This window comes from Durotheca rogersii (genome assembly GCF_024521655.1).
Source record: "Durotheca rogersii strain YMJ 92031201 chromosome Unknown GGS23scaffold_3, whole genome shotgun sequence".
In the NCBI taxonomy this organism is placed as follows: domain Eukaryota; kingdom Fungi; phylum Ascomycota; class Sordariomycetes; order Xylariales; family Xylariaceae; genus Durotheca; species Durotheca rogersii.
This window is the reverse complement of record NW_026251234.1, coordinates 1,629,630-1,651,451: the sequence shown is the minus strand read 5'-3', so window position 1 is coordinate 1,651,451 and position 21,822 is coordinate 1,629,630. Positions and strand designations below refer to the sequence as shown.

At 48.1% G+C, this 21,822-nt stretch overlaps 1 protein-coding gene across 1 annotated transcript; it reads right to left on the bottom strand.

Moving 5' to 3' along the window:
* Positions 1 to 14,286: 14,286 nt before the first annotated feature.
* On the bottom strand, positions 14,287 to 15,081 carry GGS23DRAFT_552091 (uncharacterized protein). Its single transcript, XM_051515386.1, has one exon. The coding sequence runs from the start codon at positions 14,734 to 14,736 to the stop codon at positions 14,488 to 14,490; it is 249 nt and encodes an 82-aa protein (XP_051375501.1). The 5' UTR covers positions 14,737 to 15,081; the 3' UTR covers positions 14,287 to 14,487.
* Between the last annotated feature and the right edge of the window lie 6,741 nt (positions 15,082 to 21,822).

Below are 21,822 nucleotides of genomic sequence, written 5' to 3'. Positions count from 1 at the left end.
TGCAATCATTACCGGGCTTTGGGCATTGCCGGCGGGAAAGGGAGAGAGAGGTCGAGAGTTTGGTGAGCAGATCCTGAAGAAGAGTTGGTGAGAGTGTTAGCAGACGGGATTGATCAGTCAGGAATTTCCGTTAACATCGAAGCACAGTTGGGATTTTTTGGACTTGGAGGGCTCGGATGCAGAGAAAAAAAAAAGATACATGTAGCCTCCGGCCGCATGTATTAGTGGTTATGTAGGTACAAGGGCAGCCCCGTCCGTGGTAAGGCAAGTTGGTATGTAGCATGCAGTGGGTAGCATGTAGCTAAGGTAGTAGGTAGATTGCCTGGGCAGCGCAGGTAGCGGGCACAGGACAGGAGCGAGAGATGGGAAGGGAGGGAGAGGGAGGATGTGGATGCGGGCGTAGGTGTGGGTGTCGCATGCGCGCTCGCGCGTATGTGTGTATCTATGCGTGCGTGCGTACATGTGTATGCGTGTCTGTATGTATATCTCATGTGTATGTGAGTGTTGTCTGCGTATGTACGTGTGGGACAGATATATTTATTTAGATATATAGATATATAAATATATATATAAATATATATAAATAAATATACGCATGTAGGTAGGCATGTATGTATGTATGTATGTATGTATGTATGTATGTGCGTGCGTAGTGTGCGCGTGTGGTTGTATGTGTGGGTGTGTGGGTGGTGGATGATGGGGATGGGATGGGATGGTGTGGGTGACTGGAGGAGTGTGAGCGAGCGAGCGAGCGAGTGAGTGAGTGAGTGAGTGAGTGAGTAGAGCTTAGTGTAATAGGGTCGGTCGGTCGGTGGGCGACTTGCGCCAGTGCGCGAGTGGAGTGGCGTGGGCGGATGAATGTATGTATAAAGTGCGAGTTGCGGGAGAGCAGCTGTAAAGTAGCGAGTGCGTAGCTATACCTAGATAGGCACCCGCCTACCCTATGGCAGGTCGCGATAGCGATGGCGGAGCGGCAACGGCAGCGCCAGCACCAAGCACCAAGCAGCCAGCACCGGCACCAGCACCAGCAGCAGGTGGTGCGCTTCCGTAGGGGAGGGCAGCCAGTGGGAGAAGAAGGCAGATGAATGGCACGGTGTTTGCTCCGGCTTGCCCTCCAGGCCAGCGAGGGGGAGGTACTTTGTCGTTCCGTGCCGTGCGGTACACTGTGGTACGGCAGGACATGGCGCGAGATACATCGGCGTGCTGACGGGGAGCGCAGCAGGCATATTATACCTCCTACCAGCCGATGTACATGCCGTAGGTACCTACACCCCCGGGAAGCCACCTAGCGTGTGGCGGGCAGGGAAGTGGGTTGTCGGGATGCACAGGGACTAAAGAGGGCTTGGAGCGGGTCAGGCAGGTAGGGAAGTTTAAGCATGTAGGTTAGGTAGGAGGTAGGCAGCAGGGGAGGAGAGGGGGGGAGGCAGAGGTACCCCCTTCGTCGCGAGGTACCGCGCTAGGAGGTCCGGGGCGTTCTGGTGTTGTACAAAGCAGCCCAAGAAACCCGGGGACGACTTGATTAGACCATTTTCATCCGATGTGACAAGCTTTCACGATACCGGGGGGCGACCAACGCACCAACCGACCGCTAGGCAGGCAGGCAGCCAGCCAGCCAGATGGGACAAGTTAGAGCTTAGAGCTTTAGAGAGCCGACGCACAACTAACTCTGCCCCAGCCGCGCTTCTCTCTTCCCTTCGCTGGCTTGCACGTTCATATTTATAGGGTCAGTACCTCGTCCCTTGTCTGGGGCCGTCTTTCTTTCCGGCCAGTCCCTCTCTCCATCGAGGGTGTCGCGGTAGAAGCAATCGCCAACCGGAAGTCGGGGAATTTCAGTGGGGGAAAACGGAAGGAAAGCGAAATGGGTTGTACTGGCACTCGAGGGTGAAGGCATATATGCATGTAGGTATGTGTGTGTCTGTGTCTGTGTGTCTGTGTGTGTGCGGACCGGGCAAGGCATGTGTGCGCATGTGTGGATGTGCGCGGTCTGTATCTGTATTTTCGCATGTATTTATATGGGTATGCGTAGGTATATGCGTGTATGTATATGTGTGGGTGTGGATGTGTGGATGTAGGCGTAGGCGACGGCGCAGGCGCAGGCGTGAGTGTGTATAGTCATGTATGAACACACTGCTTGGATGCATAGAAGTCGGGGAGGGGAACACGCACATACCCACACGCACGCACGCACGCACGCACGCACACACCGAGACAGAGAGACGGACGGCGATATAACACGCCTCAGAATCGAAGAAGAGTAGTAAAACTGACCTTGGTTGGCTGGCTTGCTCCCCAGAGCTCTGCCTCGAGCAGAGCCTGCCAGAGTCGCCTCGGATCTCTCTCGCGTTCCCGGCTCCCTCAGCACCAGCGATGCGTGGCCAACGTCACGCAATTGGCTTCCGATTAATTAAAGGCGCCCCCTCGTGCAGACCGGTTCGGCGACAGCGGGCTTTCTCGACGCTCGTCGTTTTGTTTATTTCGGCCGGAGTTGCGATAACGAGAGGGATGGGGATGGGGACGGGGAGAAACGTGGGTGGGAAAATGGCAAGGATGTATATGTAGGTAACGGTATTTAAAGTACCTTGGAATTGAGTGGTTGATTCATTCGCGGGGCCTCTCGCTCAGGAGAGGCGTGCTTCATTCGGCCGAAGAGTGGCGGTTGTTGGCGAGCGCAGAGGAAGCAAATCGTTCGAGACGGCGCGCGGATTACTGCGGATTAACACTGCGTGATAGCAGCTCGAACAGCTGCGCCCGTATTACGGTTGTCAGCTCGGTATTCCTCGTTTCCAAACCACGTAAAGCACGGTGCCGCCGGTGCTCCCGACCGTTTCCAGTAGGTAAGTCCCCCCCCCCCCCCCCCCCCTGCCTAGCTCTGAACGCCTCACTTGAGGCTGCGGGGAGCGTCGTGAGAGAAGATTAGGTATACAAGTACCCTGTACCTGAGTACCCTGGCCCGACTCAGTGGAAAACGAGGTTTCTATGCCTTTTTCCCTTCCCTCTTTTTCGTTCTGCTCCTTAGTCTTCCCGTCCTCTCCTGCTCGGCAGTGTAGTTTCCGGCCGTCGTTAGATCTCGACTTCCGCTCGTTCCCCCTTTTAATCCTCTCTTCTTTTCCCCGCGGATCGTCAGTCGAACTGCCTGGCCCCCTTTCCGGCCTCGACCGGCCGGTGCGAGTGGCAGGTATCCAGGCGGGATGGTGGTACTGGTGGTAGTGGTCAAGGAAAAGGAAGGGAGGCTTTCTCGAGAGGTAGCGCAGGGTTGGCTTGCGCTTGCAGCCAAGAGGCGTCATGGATGTACACACACCGGCCTTCAGATACCAGTCCACTGTAACCATGGGCGCCAGGCGAGTGTGCTTTTTTTTTTCAAATACACCGGCATGTAGCGATGATTTTATTTCTGTCTTCTTTCTGATTATTTTATATATATAATAATAAAGGAGGTCTTACCGCGATATCAACCTAGGAAGTTCACAAATCAATGTCAGCTCCCGGGTCTAGCGAAGAGTGGCAAGCAGAGACGGGTGGAAAGGAGCAGTAGCATCTTCGTCGTAGAGGCTAGCTAGGGCGTGAGCAAACCCCCGTGCATTATTATCCGGCAAAAGCAGCCAATGCAGGGGACGAATCAACCCGAGCCGAGTCGAGTTGAGTCTAGCTGGTCTGTATTCGCTCGAGCAAAGTCGACCGTGAGCCAACTCCATAGTCGGGAATGAAATTGGCTAGCTAGTCGAGCTGAATCGGCTGGGAGCTGTCCTTGAAGCCGGTGGAGTCGACATCTTCCGTCGCGTGCGCCGCCTGGCTTCCGTTCCTCCACTCGATGCTTTTTGGCGGATGATCGGGTTGGCCCGGCGCGGTCTTCGATCGCGATCTCGTACGTGGCGTCTGCAGCATATCCCGAGCAGAGCATAGAAAAGAAAAGAGAGAAAGAGACAGAGATGAAACAAAAAAAAAGACAAAAAAAACACTAGGTACCTACTCGTCCTATCGGAAAGGGGTGCTAACATGCGAATACCTCTATTCTAAACAAATCGAAGCGGAGCCCTGAGAATGTGTGTCAGCGTTGCCTTCTTTGCTGCAGACTTTCGGCGCAATATGATTGATCAACACAGTGGAGGCTAAGAGACCCTGCACACCACTTGCCTACCGCCATCTTGGGTCGGCTTGGATGGCGCAACGCGCATCAATATAGCACGGCGCGCCGAATAAGGAGTTGGATGGGCCCGTATAAATTCCATCCCATACGCCGAAGGGGAGGGAGGGAAGGGGGCGTGGTGGGAATCAGCCTCCACAGACGTCAACAACTTAGCGTACCTTGTTCTCCTTTCCGCACTGTTTCTCGTCCGGTGAGAGAGATTCGGGTTCTTGTACTGTCGCTTAGTCGGAGTAAGATTCGCACAGTTGCTTCGGGGCACCGCGGTGGAGATGGGCGCAGGCTCCTGTCTCTCTGGATGGCAAATTCGGGTCTGGGTGGGGAGGATGATCCGGATCGTATGAGACTCTCGAATAAGGACCGAGCTGGATTTGAGATATAAATACAGGCGGATCGAGATAGGAGCGAATCTATACACCTTTGCCAACAAGCTTAGGAACCTGACGCGGTGGCTTCGGATCGTACGAGAGCATAGATGGCGTAAACCTGACAAGGTATGTGAGAAGAGAGGGAGCGTAGTGCCACAAGGTGATGCATACGGATGAAGCTAGCCTCTTCAAGTTCGCATCGAGAGGCCCGTATATCGGTATGACCGCGGTATTTGAGGGCTTCGAGAACAAGATGGGAGAGCTTGGGGGAGAATTAGTAGATAGACAGTGGGTGTCGTCTATCCCGGCCTGGGGCCGCGGCGATATGGGTGGCAGCGGTAGTGCAAGCTGAGACAGCGGCTTCAATTTAGGATCATCTGTAGATTGTGTGGAGAGCTCGAGGCGCATCCGGCCTTTTTTATTGTTAGCGGCTAGTGTGTCGCTCTTTTTAGAGAGATTTACGAGATGGCCGGCAGGCTGTGCGGGTTGATATGTAGGCATGGGCCGCCGGATAAGGGAAGCTGGGTGTAGCCCTATGTGTCTATCCAAAGTGATCCAACAGGTAAACGTCCACGGTACGGGCAGCACAGGCTACGCCTGACATCAGTGTTGGCGTCGAGGTGGAGTGAGTCAAGCGAGGTCAAGTGAAGAAGATTCTGCCGAATCAGACACAAGGCGCCTGGGCAACTCTAGCTCCGTCTCTCCTCCATGACAATCAAGGCAAGAAGCCGCTCGAGTTGCAGGGCCCATGCTTCAAATTGTTTTAGTTCCTCTAGCCTCAGAGCCAAACAGGTCCTGGGGTGTGGCCGCAGACGCCTACGCTGCTCGGTACTGTAATTAGTTGTTCCTGAAATTATGAAGACTGGGCTCTCTCCTCAGGGAGCAAGCCGGGTACCACGTAGACCTTCTCCGCCCCAGAGTCTTTCTTCTTACCTTAGGTAGGTAGGTAGGTAGCATACCGGCTCGGAAGATGACATTTGCCTCTCCTGCTAGGCTCTACTGCCATCGAGCACTCCCGAGAAACGTCCTCCCCTCTCCTCCTCTCCCCCAAGCGGCCGGGCAGAGGGGGGGGGCCAGGGAAGTGAAGATCGCAGAGACGCCCCAGGTTTAGGAGTTGGCTGTTGAGGAAGCCCGTTCTTCATGCATCATTTCTGCAGCTACCCTACCGTCCGTGCCTCTACGAGACGCCACAAACACCCTCTGGTAATTGGGGAGGGATCTGCTTGGCCGAGTTGCGGTCCAGTCTTCGGGAGACTGCATGGCCTGCCTACAGCCGGCTGGTCAACTTGGAAGTCAGCCCTCGCCACTTTCGATTAGAAGGATCTCCCCATCGCGTGTCGATGCTGCGGTCCTTGTCTAGGCTCTCTCGTGTGCCTAGAGGATTGGGGGCATCTCGTGCATATATGCCTGTGTTATTGCCATTAATACTTACGATTCGCGGCCTGCACACAAATGTCTGGACAATAGCCAACCAAAGCGCTCCTAGAAGAGAAAATAGCGACGGCCATCCGTAGAACTTGTGTCTAGGTGGGCGCCGGACTCTTCCTATCCAAGGCCAGCAGTATCACGTCGGCCTGCCATGGCCGAACGAAGCAACCAGCAATATTGGCGCGGGATCATGTTGGATCTGCATGCGTAGCCTACCACAGCTATGGGTGCCTTGCCGGTTTAGCTCGACCCTGACCACGGGTCTGGACGCGATAGAGGCTCCCTGAGGAATCTTTCGGCACCAACCGACCGATAGCGGCAAGGTTTCGCCCCTGGCTTCACAAGCCTACCGGGTTGAATCCGCAAGGTACGGACGTAGCAGTAGATCATCTGAAGCCACGATCTCCAATGTTTCAGGCATCTCAAGTCTTGCTACTTGCTAATGAGTCGACATGTGAGATATTAGTTTCCCGCAAACTAGATTGGACGAGTTGCCCCTCTCGTGTCAGACCCGGCCTAAGGTGAGTTCTAGGTCCTGGCGGAGGGGCCAGGGCCAGGGACGCTCCTGGCCTTCGCCATCTGCCTTGGACGATCTCAAGAGGCGTAGCATCGACGTATGTGTATGTCCCAACAGCGATGGCGGAGTACTTGGAGAGGTGCCCGTCGGAACGACGAGGTGAAATAAGTGGACGGGTTACTGGAATCCAGTTCGTTGTCGCTTCTGCATATCGAAGAGTCTCCAGCCAATAGTTTCCTCTCATTACCCGAGGCTTTGAGGCTGGATCGGGAACGAGGATTGTTGGCCGATTTGCCGGGGGGGGGGGGGGGGGGACTGGGGGCTATAGGCGCATAGGTAATAATATGTCATTGAATATGGGAAACGAGAATAAACACGCACGGCTACTTCATATTCCCTCCCACGCAGAATCATGAGCCTATGTCTTGCCAGCTTCGAATCTTTTTTGCACGAGGCATCGCCGGTTTGAGGAAATGGATGCACGAGTCCAGTCGACTTCCCATCCCCCACATACCAGGCCGCTCGAGAGTGTAACCACACGAATTGTTCTGGGCCACGGTCTCAGTCACACATTCCTAACGCTGCTGTAGTTGTGTAGGCCGTTCTTGGTGCCCGAAAATCGAACTACGCAGACACTGCTTCCAGATCACCGGGACTCCCGTGGCGTAGGATTCGTCGACGAAAAACTGGTCGCGTGGTATTATACGGCTCGAACTTGGCCCCGGGCCTCGCCAGCCTCGGGTGGAGGCTGCTGGGTTGCGTCTCGTTGGAGGCGGACGCCGACCCGGCAGATCTATGCCATGACAGACGTCCTCAATCGACGTCTGGGTCTAGAAAGTCGCGTAGAGGCTCGATGAATAGCAGGATCGGGCCGAGGTTTCTACTATCAGTATACTCAACTAATATCCAGAGTATAGAGGTGAAAATCTATGTCTTGTCAATGCACATCATGATCTACATGACGCGGCAGTACCACGTTGGGCACGCTCATATATAATGATCAGTAACGCCATGGCACGCCCTGCCCAAATGATATTGTCCTTGTGCGAAGGAGTGAGGAGGTTGCGCAAGCCGAAGTGCCGCCAACGAAGCGATTCTAGATCTGGTGCGAGGTGACTAGTCACTGCTGGCTCTGGTCCGTTGCGTCTCAGGCAGACTTTTCCCTCTCTATATTTCCCACGGGTGTATTTACGTAGATTATTAGGTGGATAGGAGGTAGATAGGAGGTAGGCAGGTAGTGTCATACGGGGATGGAACCCTGCGCTAATAAATCAGGCTATAAGGGTTAGGAGGATAATATTAAGCATTAAGGCCGTTACCTCGGCGACCTACTAAGGAAAGTCTTAAATAAGCTTCGGATAGCTTCGGTATTAAGGTATAAAGGTATAAAGGTATAACGGTACTTCCGGGTTATATTAGAACGAGAAGGGAACGTAAAACTTAAAAGAAGATAAGGACCTAAGAAACCTCCTATAGAATTATTAATTAAATTAAACCTATTTTAAATATATCCTCTTGTTATAAATAATTCTATATTACTTTTACCCTTATAACTTTATTATAAGTTAGTAATAAGAAAAGCCTACGCCTAAGCCGGCGTCGTATGCTAAAGCCGCTATCCCGGTACCATTACTACCGGATTAACCTCGACCCTTTACTAAAGAACTAAAGCCGTAGGCTTTCCTATTCCCGCGATTAATCGCTTCGGAGGCGGCGCCGATCTTTATAGCGAAGGTAGCTTAAATAATAGCTACGATTAATAAACTAAAGGCCGCTATAACGGAATTAAAAGTAAAGAACGCCGAACGAATTACTTTAGCGCCTTAGCCGGAGCTAACCCCCGAATTAATTAATAAATCCCTCGTCGTATACTAACCCTAGGAATACGAGGTAGTTATAACGGATGCTCCGGAAATCGCGAACTTAGGAGTAATTATACGTAATTCCCCGTAATAAATCGTAGATTTATATAAGTAAATAAAATAAGTATATTAAAGCTTAGTAATATTAATTAATTAAGTCGACGTAAAATACCGATAGAATACGATCCTAAAGAAGTAATACGAATAATTACGATAGCTTTATTAAACCGCTACGGTAATATAAGCTACCGATATCCGAACTACGAAGATATAGATTTACGAGTTCTAGAAATAGGTCGTAGAATAAAGTACTTACTTCGCTTAAAACGTATAGGAAACCGTAACTAAGTTTACCCGGTAGGATAAGATACGAACGGCTATAATAAATTAACTTCGAAACGCCGCGCTATAAAACTAACGAGCCTTAACCTAGCTACGCGAGAAATATAATAAATTAATAATAAACGTTAGCTCCTAGGTTACGTAAAAGGATAGATAGATTAACGAAATCCTTAGTAAGGAATACCTTACCTCCGAGGCTATGAAAGAAAAAACCTAGCTAATTAAAGATAATCTTAAGGCTTATGCGGTTAATTTAATTAAAGAATATTAATAACGACGACTAAGTAATAAGTTAACGGATATTAAATTTATTATCGTAAGAGCTAGCTAGAGGATTAGAACGCCTATTCCCGCGTTAGGCGCCCGTATTACGATAGCGTTTACCGGAAGATATATTAGTAACGAGGTTAAAATAAGGGAAATTATTTCCGACGGCGTATTCTAAGACGCCGCGGTTAAACGTACCGCCGCGCGCGTAAGAGCCCGTTTCTAGAACGCCGCGGTAGGCGCCTTTATATTAAAAGGAACCGGGTAAGGACTACCGTAATTATTACGGACCCCGCGGAATGCCTTAGGAGATCTCGGGGATTCCGACGACTTAGATAACTTAGAATCCGGGAATCCGTAAAGACCGCGGCGCTCGCCCGGCGCCCCTAAAGAACCGTAAGAGCCTTTCGATCCGGCCGAGAAACGTATAATTAAAGCTTAAACTAAAGCTATAAATAATCGACGGAATATTACGGTAACGATTAATTTAATATATCTTATTAAGTTTACGGCTTATAACGGTAAGGACTTAGTTAAGTTCTAACTATAATAAATTAAGGTTAAATCCTACCTCGAAACCTATAAAGAAAGCTTTAACCGGAACGTTTAAAAAATTAACTAAATAGGATCGATACTTACCGAAAAGGCCTAACTCTAGCATTAATAACGGCTAGCCTAGGTAGAAAGGTTAATAATCGTCGATACTTAGGCGGGATATTCTTAGGTACTCTAAAAACGATTTAAAGACCCCGCCGAACGATATCGTAACTCTAAGAAGATATAGGAATTAAAGTATTAAGGAAATATTTCTTAGTACCTTACCGAACTTATAAACCTTAACGATATCGTTTAATAATCCGGAACTATCTTCTAGAATTATATCGCCCGTACCTTACCCGACGAAATAATTAAACTAGTTTATTTACGACTAAGTAACATCCCCGAAAGCGATAAAGCCTTCCTTAAAATAATTAAGGAAGCCGGCTAAATCTACGAAAATATAATAACTAACCTAGGGATTTCGGGAAAAGGAGGGTTCGCTTCGTAAAAGGAGCATACGAAAGCGGACTAATAATAACGATAACCCGTAAAAGAAACTCGCTTCCGCTTAGGCTAACCGGTAAACGAACGCAAGGGAAAGGATAATAAGAAACCCGTACCGGCTAAGGACTTACGATAGGTAGGTAATAAGGAAGCTTTAGCTAAGATTAACTAAGCCGCTATCGATTAACGAAAGAAGGATAAGAAGGCCTACTAAAAATACGGAAGGAATAATTACTAAATTCTAGCCTACTTCGCGAAAAAGGACTTAAAAGGACGGGACTTACCGGCGCTACCTAAGAAAGTTTTATCGGGAAAAAGAAGAAGGAAGAAACCCGAGCTACTACTTAATAAAAGGGCTAAGATCGATACTATTATACGTTAGGAGGAAACTCTTTCCCGTATTATAAAGCTATCCGACTCCGATAAAGAACGGGATTTTTAAATGCCCCCCCGTAAGCGTTAACGGAAGAAAGGAGCGATAAAGATAACGTAAAAATTACGGCTACTAAACGGCCCGGAACGCTAGAAGTAACGGAAGCGGTATTAATAACGAAAAAACCATAAGTCCCTTAGCGTAATTTAAATAAACTAGGGTTAAGTAAACGACTTATTTATACGATATAAATAAAATATTAGAAAAAGGAATATCCCTTACGAATTCTTTTAAATACCGGTAATAAGGTACCCTTAATTAATACCGCTAAAGTCGAATAATTACGCCTTCCTATTAACTAACGCTCCAAAGCTAGAACCCTAATAAGATTCGACGGCTCGGAAATCTCGTTAGAAGGACTCTAATATACGAATAAAATAAAGCTCCGTAACTACGAATATATTTACCGTATCGCTTAGGAAGTTAGTAAATTAAACGAAGAGGTCGATACTATCCTACCCTAATAATAAATAAAGGAATACCCCCCTTAAGGATTATTTATAAACGGACGGCTATACTTTAACTCGTTACGGTACTAGAGTTATTACTTACGGCTAGCTCGCGTAAGGATAATACGAGAAATAAAGGCTCTAGTATAAGTACCGGAATAATTTCGCGACTTCGTTCCTATTATAACTAAGGAAGCCGGATAACGGTTCCTTAATCGGTAACCGTAAGACTACGTTATTAAGCTCCGACCGGGAACTACCCTCCCGTAGGAACCTTTATATGCTATAAACGAACGATAATTAAACGCCTTAAAACCTTAGTTCGACGAAATAATAGCCATAGGAAAAATCCGAAAATCTAAGGCCCCCTACGACGTATCTATAATATTTATAAAAAAAAAGGACCCGGGCGCCTTAAGACCGGTAGCGAACTACCGGGAGCTAAATAAAATTATAATATCCGTCCGATATCCGATCCCGTTAATTAACGAACTATAGAACCTATTCTAAACGGCGCGGTAGTTTATTAAGATTAATCTAAAATCAAGGTTCCATATAGTACGGATTAAGGAGGGCGATAAATGGAAAACCGCCTTTAAAACGCGCTACGGGCTATACGAGTATATAGTTATACCTATGGGATTAATTAACGCCCCCGTTACCTTTTAAGCTATAATAAACCATATCTTCCGCGACCTCTTAAACGCCGGGGTTATCGCTTACCTAGATAATATCCTAATCTATACTAATACGCTAAAGAAATATAATAAACTAATTAAAGAAGTCTTAAAACGGCTTATAAAAAACCATTTAACGGTAGCCCTAAAGAAATATACCTAGCGAATATAAGAAGTTAAATTCTTAGGATATAATATAAGCCCTAGGGGTATTACTATATCTAAAGATAAAGTAGAAGTTATCCTTAATTAGCGTACCTTAGCTATACTTAAAGACTTATAAAGCTTTATTAGGTTCGCTAACTTTTACCGTAAATTCATACGTAATTTCTCGGGCATAGCTAAACTAATTACTAGCGTTAATAAAGGAAACCGTAAGCTATGGAAATAAGAAATCGAGATAAAGAAGGCCTTCTAGGAATTAAAAGAAACCTTTACGAAGGCCCCGGTACTTATATATTTCGACCCTAACCGAGTCCCGATTATCGAAGCCGACGCCTTAGATTTCGTTATTTCCGCGGTCCTCTTATAAAAGGATAATAAAGGGAGACTAAAACTAATAGCCTTTTTCTTACGACGATTTACTTTAACGGAAATAAATTATAAGATATATAATAAGGAACTATTAATAATCGTCGACGTATTCGAGAAGTAGCGATACTATTTCGAAGGTACTTAGTATTAAATAAAAGTATACTCCGATTATTAGAACCTAACGTACTTTATTACGATAAAAGTACTAAATCGACGTTAAGTCCGCTAAGCTTAATAGCTCTCCTCGTATTACTTTATAATATATTATCGCTTAAAGAAGTAAAATAAAAAGGCCGATATTTTATTTAAACTATTATAATATCGCCTTAAAAAAAGGGGAGCTAAAGACTAGCCGATAACGACGGTTCTATAGGAAAAGTATTTTTTAAAAAATCCAGGCTCGCTTACGGTAATACTCTCTAGCGTACGATTAAGTAATATCCTAATACCTACTTAAACCCTAAAGTTCGTTAAATAGATTAAAACGGTAGCTATATAAAACCCGGAGTATTAGGCCTAGCTAGTTAAACTACTCGGCAAGGAAATAAAGCTCTAGGAAGGTCTTTTCTATCGGCGAAACCGTTTTTAAATACCTAAGGACCTATAACAAGAAGTAATTAAATCGGAATACGATATTAAAGTAGCGAGGCATATAAGTATAAATAAAACCATAGAACTTATCGCTCGTAACTTTTAATAACCTAATCTAAAAGTAATAATTAGGGAATTCGTTAAAGGGTACCGCGAGTACTAGTAAAATAAGGCATCCCGATATACCCCGTTCGGATTACTATAGCTTATGGAACTATATTATCGACTATAGTAAACGATCGCGATAGACTTTATTACGGACTTATTAATATTTAACGGCTACGATTTTATTTAAGTTATTATAGACCCCTTTATTAAGATAACGTACTTTATCCTACTAAAAAAGGACGGTAAAAAAGCCGAAGACCTAATACCTATCTTTATACGTAGTTATTAGCGGTTATATAGGATCCCCTTAGATATTATCTCCGACCGAGACTCGCGATTTACCTCTTATATATAAAAAGGCGTCTTAAAGTTCCTCGGCGTTAAGCCTAGAATAAGTACCGCCTTCTACCTTTAAACGGATAAATAAATAAAGAAACTTAACTAAATCCTAAAAGCATACCTACGCGCCTTCGTAAATTACGAAATAAGCGACTAGGAAAGCTTACTACTTATTACCGAATTTACTTATAATAATACCGCTTTAATAGCTATTAATATATTACCCTTTTACGCTAACTATAAGTAATACCTAGTAATATATAACCCCCCTTTAGGTACCCTTAAGAATTTAAGAAGTAACCTCTATACTTATTAAATAATTCGGATATATAACGAGGCTAAGTAACATTTAAAAAAAGTACGGTAGCGGATAAAAGGATAAATAAATAAGTACCGAAAAAAGGAACCCCTTTTAAAGGTCGGATAACTCGTTATATTAAATATCCGTAATATTAAAACTAAACGCCTTATAAAGAAAATAAATAAAAAGATATTCGGTCCCTTTAAGGTTTAAAAGGTCGTCTCCCCTACCGCCGTAATTCTAATACTCCCGAAAGGCTAGCGTATTTATAATACCTTTTACGTATTCCTTATCGAATCCTACCGCGCTAGTAATTAGGAATTACCTAACCTTAACTAGGTCCTACGGAAAGTAGCCCCGATCGAGGTAGAAAACTACGAGGTAAATAAGGTACTAAATTCCGTAAGGACCGAAGAAGTTATTAGGTACTTAATAAAGTAATAAGGTTAGCCGGCTAAGCGCTATTAAACTTAGGAACCGTAGGAGTACTTTACTACCGAAGGAACGAAAGGAGCCGTTAAGTTATTCTACCTATAAAACCTTAATAAACCTACTAACTATCGGGCCTAGGTATTACGCTTAGGAACGAGCTCTTCCGAAAAAAGGAGATAATATTATACGGGAATGGAACCTTACGCTAATAAATTAAGCTATAAGGGTTAGGAGAATAATATTAGGCATTAAAGCCGTTACCTCGGCGACCTACTAAGGAAAGTCCTAAATAAGCTTCGAATAGCTTCGGCATTAAGGTATAAAGGTATAAAGGTATAACGGTACTTCCGGGTTATATTAGGACGAAAAGGGAACGTAGAACTTAGAAGAAAACAAGGACCTAAGAGACCTCCTATAGAATTATTAGTTAAATTAAACCTATTCTAAGCATATCCCCTTATTATAGGTAGATATTCTGTAGTATAGAGGGGACGGAGGCCATTTCCACAATCTCACCGTTGTATCTGTATGTATATTGCGAGTAACAACCTACCTTAGGTTACAGGGGAGCCTGCGCGCACCTCCTCGCCGAGTGTGCCGGGATCTCTCTCTCAGGAAGACCATCATCAGAAAACCGAAAGCACCTTATCCGGCTCAAAGGCCTCCGAGATCTCGAACGGAGCTGGAGTTGGGATGATCGGCAGATTGGCTGCCCACCACCCTGAGGGAAACTAGCTGATGACGACGGTATATACAGTAGACACATACATCGGGTAGAGAGGGTATGTGTGCATATACTGAGAAGAGCTCCAGGAAACAGGGGGAACACCGGGTAACAGGCAACAAAACAAGCGAGGTGGACAAGTCTACGCAAATACGTAGGTACGGAATTGTCTGGAGCATCGAGGGCGAGAGAAGCAAGAAAGAAGAGAAGAAGGAGGATTGGGAGATAGATAGCACAACGGATAGTCAGTATTGAGCGTCATAGGCGCGGGACGGGATGAGATTTTCTCTAGTGCTTAGCAGAGTCGGCGGTGTCGAAAAGCCTCTCGGGCCAAGACTTGACCTACGCAAGAGAAAAGCCTCTAGTCCCCAACATAGAAGGGAAGAAACGAAAAGAAAAAGCAAACATAAGCCCTCGTCGTGGCCACTGAAACCCGCAGGTACCCTGTGAGTAAGTCAAGTCGATAATCGGACAGGTTCGACACGTGTTTTTGGAGAGGAGAGGGGAGAGAGGATGGGAGGGGGGGGGGGGTTAAGGAAAGGAAAAGAAAGGGTAGAGAAGAGAAGAGGAAGGGAAAAAGTAAACACCTTACGGAACAGGTATGTAGATGGGTGTGTAGATAGATACATATATACACTAGGTACATACACATCTTAGGCACATATACACACATATTACTCATAACAACGTAACTCTACACGTACCTAAGGCAGAACAAATGAAGAAGCCAGAGAGAAAGAGAGAGATGTGTGTACGTATAATATGCATGTGTACGTATATACCTATTTACCTACGTAGGAGGTAGGTATATCCCAACGGATCCAGTAATATGATATATATATATATATAGGTAGGTATATGTGTGTGTGTGTGTGTGTGTGTGTGTGTGTGTGTGTGTGTGTGTGTGTGCATATAGAGAGGTCCAGCGGGCTTCCACGCGTTCCCGCTCGCACTGTCTGTCCCGTTTGCTACGACCGGTGTAGAACGCCCCTGTTCGTCTGCACGGCCCATAGGTCTGCAGACGGTTTGGCCAGAGGTTTGCAAGGGGAAATTTAGCAGGGTGGGAGAGATATCACGCAGGGCAGGCCCTCGGGCCAACCAGAGGCCAGAGGGCGAGTGAGGGTCCCTGTAGTGCCAGGAATATCCCGGCCAGACAGGGACACTGATGATGAGCAGCCCCACTCGCCCCAAAAGGGCGCATGGCATCTACCATACTACGTAGCTCCTAGGTACAGAGGTGTGTACGTGCGCATGTACATGTAGTATACCGAGCAGTATACTTCTGCCGATACCTAACGGAGCAGGCATGTGCCTAATTGTCGCCATGTATATCTCCTGGCAGCGAGGATGTATCCAGATACCTACTAGGGGCAGGCACCTTACCTCCTCAGAGGTACCGTCTGCATGCATAGTACCCACCTGCTTTGTGTATGTATGTATGTATGTATGTGTAGGGTATGCATTTCCTTTCTAGAAACACGGTAATACAAGGTAACTACCTCCTCCCAGGTCGGTACCTGTCTGTAGGTACCTCGATACCTGCGTGACGGGGAGAAATCTGCAGGTTTGGGCGAGGGCGCAGGGTATACAGTACATCGCTGAGAGGAGGCGAGGCTACCTGGTTTAGAAGTAGTCGCAACACTTGCTTAAGCCCGTGAAAGGCAACTACTACTAACTAACTAGAACTCGCCTACCGAGTTGAGACGCACTCCATCATCGAAGGCACCCCTCGACTTGCCCCCTCTAGTGCCAGAAGGTGCCGTATGCGAACGCCCGTACGTAGTAGTGGGAGCACTTGAACCGGGGTCTAGCAACGGAAGCCGAGCAGCAGAAGGGGCACGTAAGGAGAATAGCAGTAGCATCATCTCGTAGTATCATCTCGGATGCCGCCGAGTTCTCTACAACGCCCCCAGCCAACGCGAGCACACATGGTGGGCATCGGGTGAGGATGGCCTTTTCCGACAGACGCTCGAGGCTAGGCGATAGCTATGCCTGGAGTTCGGCGCTGGGCGTAGCCAACAGCCATGTGTGCGAATGAGGGTAAGACGGCAACTCGTCGGGCTCCTCGTCGGATTGTGCGTGGCCGGCTCCAACCCATCGAGCGCGTGGCTCGCGAGGGCAGTTCCAGCCAGCTGTCCACGCATGTACGGTCGAGATCCGGCTAAGAGTCCTCCTCCTTTCCGATCTAGGAACTGCTGAATACAAGATCGATGCGTAGATTTATTACTCGGTCGGTATATAGAGACCGGCGTCGAGGGCCCCCCCCCCTTCCCCCAGGACTATGGGCACTGTGCGAAACCTGTGTTTCGTATCTCGCCGTCCACGCCACGGTTGAGAAACTCATACATATGCTGCGACATGTCTGGCAATGCCCGTCGCCTCTCCCCGACTCTCCGCTCTTCGTCGTAGGGGCAAATTGTTAAATAGAGACCGCACCGTCGCCGACCCAGGTAAGCGAATAGAACCCGTCCACCGTCGACTACAGAGAGCACCACTAATACTCTAGCTAAGTTCTAAGATCGTTACTCGACCCCAAAATACCGACTAGCGCCATCTCCTACAAATCACCTCCCCGGATCTAATACGCAGCCACCTACTCACACGATAACGTCAAGGAACCCGGGGGTGCTGCTATGCGTGCCCTCCTTTTCTCCTTACAGCGTCTCGGTCTTTACCTCGCGCAATCTAAATCGGCGTGGTTGGGAGCGTAGATATGCGGCAGCCTAAGTGGCTACGGGCGTGAATTGGTTGTTCCTCGCCTGTGGCGTGATGTTGATGCTGTTTGCTGGCGTTTTACCCAGCGGGTCCCGGCCAAGTCGATGGCAAAGCGGCCAGGGGCATTCGGCTTCGACCCCAGCAGCGAGTGACGACCACTCTGCGGAAAGTAATTTCAAGCTAGGTGGGATATCCAGGCGTCGTGGCTATTCCCCTTCAGGTTCGCAGTGTGAGTAATACTTCATCACACCTGGCCGTATCCTCAAGGATCTGCAGGAGATCTCAAAAGGGGCGAGGAGGGAGGGGGGGACTCGACACACGCTTGCCATGCAGCCACCCACCGTTGCAATCACGTTTTGGTCGAATAGGCTGTAGGCTTTCTCCCCCTTCATATACCACCCTCAGAGCTGCTGCTGCTGCTGCTGCTTTTTGGCTGCGCGCTTGTGCTCGCGTCGTAGACCCTCCGATACGCCTACAGAGCTTCCTGTCCTTCCTGTATGGCGCAGGCTTAGAAGATCACGCATGCGAGGCTTCGGCACACCGGAATACCTACAATACGCGATGGAAGCGTCGCCAGCAGCATCGATCGCCTCTCCTCGCAGGCCCCGAGCCAGTTAGGCGTCAGGCTTAGCCACCCGTTAATATCTGCGCTGCACTGTAGCAAGGCTTAGATCGTCGGATCCCAGCCTTCAGCGTTGGTGTGCCAGACGTGGGACAAAGCTGTACGTACAGCGACATTGGTATCGACCCTTGTGACATTCCAGCGTCATTTGATACGGAGCAAACCACTCGCCCAATCATCGAGACAGGGCCGAGGTACGAATATCAAGAAATTGACCGAAGCAGCTTGACAGAAGTGGCGTGTCTGTAATGCATGCTGTTGTACAAGAGGGGGCCTTACCCGAAGTCCTTCCCACCACCTGGCTGCCCATCAAGAGAATAGTTGGGCAGCCTAGAGTCTTAGCAAGTCAGGATCCCGAACCAATTATGTCCCAAAGACCCCGTGTCATGAGCGTCCCCGGGGAACTGTCAGCGGGTTGGCGCCTTGCTCGGCCTTGGATCGACCGCCAGGATTGCAAAGTCTTGAGGCCATTCCTCCTTCACATCGCCCACGTATCTCGGCTCTCTCGGTTGGAGAAGGCCATCTCGCTCCCTCCTCCCACACGGTTTCGGAACGTCGGGGCAGTTAATGTGTCCCGCTGGCTGGCAGTATTATCCATCCCGAGCTGAGACGGCCGGTATACGCGATATGCTTCAAAACGCCAGCCTCTCCTCCCCCTTTGCATCTGCCGGTCATCGGATCCGCGAAGACCCAACTTTCGACAGGAAGCAGAGCTTTGGCTCCCCCAACTGATATTCCACGTTGCCTAAACCCTTTAGTTGCACCAATACTAGCATGTAATCCCTTTTTGGATTTCCGTATTCGTTCGCTTCGAATTTCCCAATAGGGACTGTTTCTCTGAAATCGTTTGTCAAACGTGCTTCTCCTCTCCTGCGCGTCTTCGCTTTCCACCCCGACTTTCCCCTTTTTATGGCTGTGCATGTTAGCTGCCTGGGGTTTTCTTAGAGGGAGCTAGAGAGGCAGCTGGTGTTTTACTGTGCCGATATTGTCCTACAAAGATGAGCTTGGCCTCAGGCAGATGACGCGCATATACGTGGCCGACCCAGAGCCCAGCCCTTGGTAAACCCAGGTCGCGATATGTGGGCTTGAGCTGAGGGATCCCGGTATACAAGAAGTAGAGTATTCAAATGCCGAATGGGAAATCAAAGTGGGAGATGAATCCCGGTTCCTGTAACGTGGCACGAGATCCTCCATATCGCTGCTGGTCCACCCCATTCAAGCTCCGGCAGACCTAAGCACCACAGCGCGGAGTGTGTGTGTGTTGAGATCATCCCAGTGTTGATGCTACGAGATCGCCATGAAGCGTGCTGAGGCTCTGCTAAGCCCGTCGACAATAACATTCTCACCGAGCCGGCGCTCTCAGGACACCTGGCCCCGCAACATTTTTTCTAGTGTTCATTTAGGTACGCCCAACGACAGACGCACCTTTCCGATGGCTCAATGCTGTTTACTCAGGGAGGCCGCCCCCGATAGGCGGCGATACCCCGGTGCCTAAGCCCAGCATGATGGTCTGTTGGGCCTTCTCTCAGGCCTTGCTTGCCGGTGCCCCTTCAGACCCCCCCGTCAGGCCTTCCTCTGACACGCGTCCCCTCGAGCCGTATGGGCTCGTAAATTGCTCATATCGTGAGATTGCAAAAGCGCATCTCCCGCCTGAAATCTGGAGGAGAATGAATATCGAGTCTACTGTCGGCCATAGTGTCCCGCTTACGACCGTATTGATCAAAGGCCGAGATAAAATAAACGTTGTCGGACTCCTTAAATAGATATCCCCCCCTTCTCTCCGGTGCCGTTAGCTGCGAAACGTCACCCAGGTAAATAGCAAATAGGCATGGCTGATTTTATTTGGACGATTGCCATTTGACAGTAGAGACATGTCAGAAATTTCCGCCTACAATATCTTAATTCAAGGATCTGTCTTCTAACCTCAGATATTTACGAACCGTAACGGCCAAGAACTACCTTATATGTGGCTATTCAAACATCCTTAGATGTTTACCACAATCATGTATTATATCTTCTTGGGGAGCGTTATGTGAAGAGAAGGCAATAACCTGGAGATCATTTTTATGAAGTTATATCTATTTACGTCCCCCCTAATACCAGCCGTGACCCCAATTGACGTAGATCGCTGTACAACGTCTTCCACCAAAATACGAAGAACTGTTTTACTAGAGCGACACTGCCGCCAAATGTCACATACCATACGGGTGCAAGGTCTACTGTCTTGGCTTGGATTCAAATTTCAATTAAGATTGTTGTGCTATTCCCTCCCTCGGAGCCTTGCGCATCTTGTCAGGAGCCGATTAGTATGGTTACATAGGGGTTTATCCCTCACCTCAGTATTACCCAGAAAATCCACCCCAGCGGCTTTTTGCCCCTCCGGGCTCATTTCCAGTCGATCTTCAGGTAGCGAGCATAGCTAACTCTTTTAAGAATCGCATCCTCAATACTCAATAATATCCCGAAGCCACCGAGGCCGTATTAACTCTAGGCCTCACGCCAACCACGTCGATATCTCTAAATCTACAGAGGCGAGCCGCGGCAGAGAGAAAGCCGCATGCGACACAGATTCGCGAGAACCACCTCATTTAACCCTACGTTTACGGGGTAGCTCGTTCTCGACAGACCAGACTACACATTGGCCAGGCTGATTGTCCCCTCCGCCGCCTTTACGATCCTCGAGTAATATTGGCAACAACGGCACACTTATACGAAGGCTCATCGGGGCTGTTCAGGCAACGTACCGCCGATGAGAATCACTTCCTCGAGAAATATGTGAGTCGTACCCTGTTCTTGACTTCCCAGTCATACGTGCCCCTTGGAATCACATTCCGGTGCGGGTTCGTATTATGGAACCTAACGTCTACCTTAACCATTAAGCCCCGCAACATTCATCGAGTCGGAAAAGGACACAACACCTCTTTAATTAATGCTCAAAAGTACATCTTCCCTAGTTCTGATCTTGCTACTATTAAAGACGGTTCATCCGAGCCGGAATGCGAAACAAGAGCTGTTGTGGGAAACTCGAGAGGAAAGACTACAACACATATTGATCTTTTCGGTGCTCGGAATTCCCCCCCTCCTGTTCTTTGAGAGCGGCGCCAGCTACTAAAACTCAACTTCCCTGCGAAAGGATACCCAAGATTCGATAAGACGTTACGTGAATATGTTCCTCTCGAGTCGGACACGCCGGACGCTGAGCATGAATCAATAAATCGGTTATGAAAGTGATGCTTGTTGCGAGCTTAGGCACATACCAACAAGATAATACATAAACATTCGTGGTACGGGTATATGGTTTCGAGATGCTCATAAGAAGCTTACCGAGCTGACGGCTAAAGCTGTATGAAGGTCCTTGTCTTCCACTCTCCACAGATTACAATGATCAAGGTTATGCTACACTAGCAGGTAGCAAGTAACAAACGCCTCCGTCCCTCGTCCCCCAGTAGCCACTTGGTCAGATGTAGTGGTGGTGAAGCTCACACATATTAATTCTTGCCAACACTCTTCTAGGTAGCATGGTACAAGCAAGGCCGTAAGAGACCATACTCACTATTCATGCTTCCAGATAGGCTGCTAACTCGACTACCGTAGGAGCGGTTAATTCTGAACCCACCCTACCGCTAACTTCCCCCACGAAGACTACTACCGCCAGAAGACACCAATATAATACAACGAGACAGCAGTCCACTAACTGAGCTATCGCACGCAGGAGAGAGTACGAGGTCTGAATGTTTTGACGTCCTACTATAGCTCCGTCGTCACCTCTAGACTCCAGGATACTTGGTACTCTAGCAACTAAGAGCTTAGCTGGGTAGTGTCGCTATGGTCGATTGCTCGTTGGTGACAGTGCTCCCCGATTTACTAGGTAGTAATAGACCCCCCATCATCTCTACTACCTGCATATAAATGTCCATAGTGCTTGTGA

What these genes read in the sequence shown, in the direction of transcription:
- GGS23DRAFT_552091 (XM_051515386.1), bottom strand. Translation starts at nt 14,736, where the DNA reads ATGCTCCAGACAATTCCGTACCTACGTATTTGCGTAGACTTGTCCACC.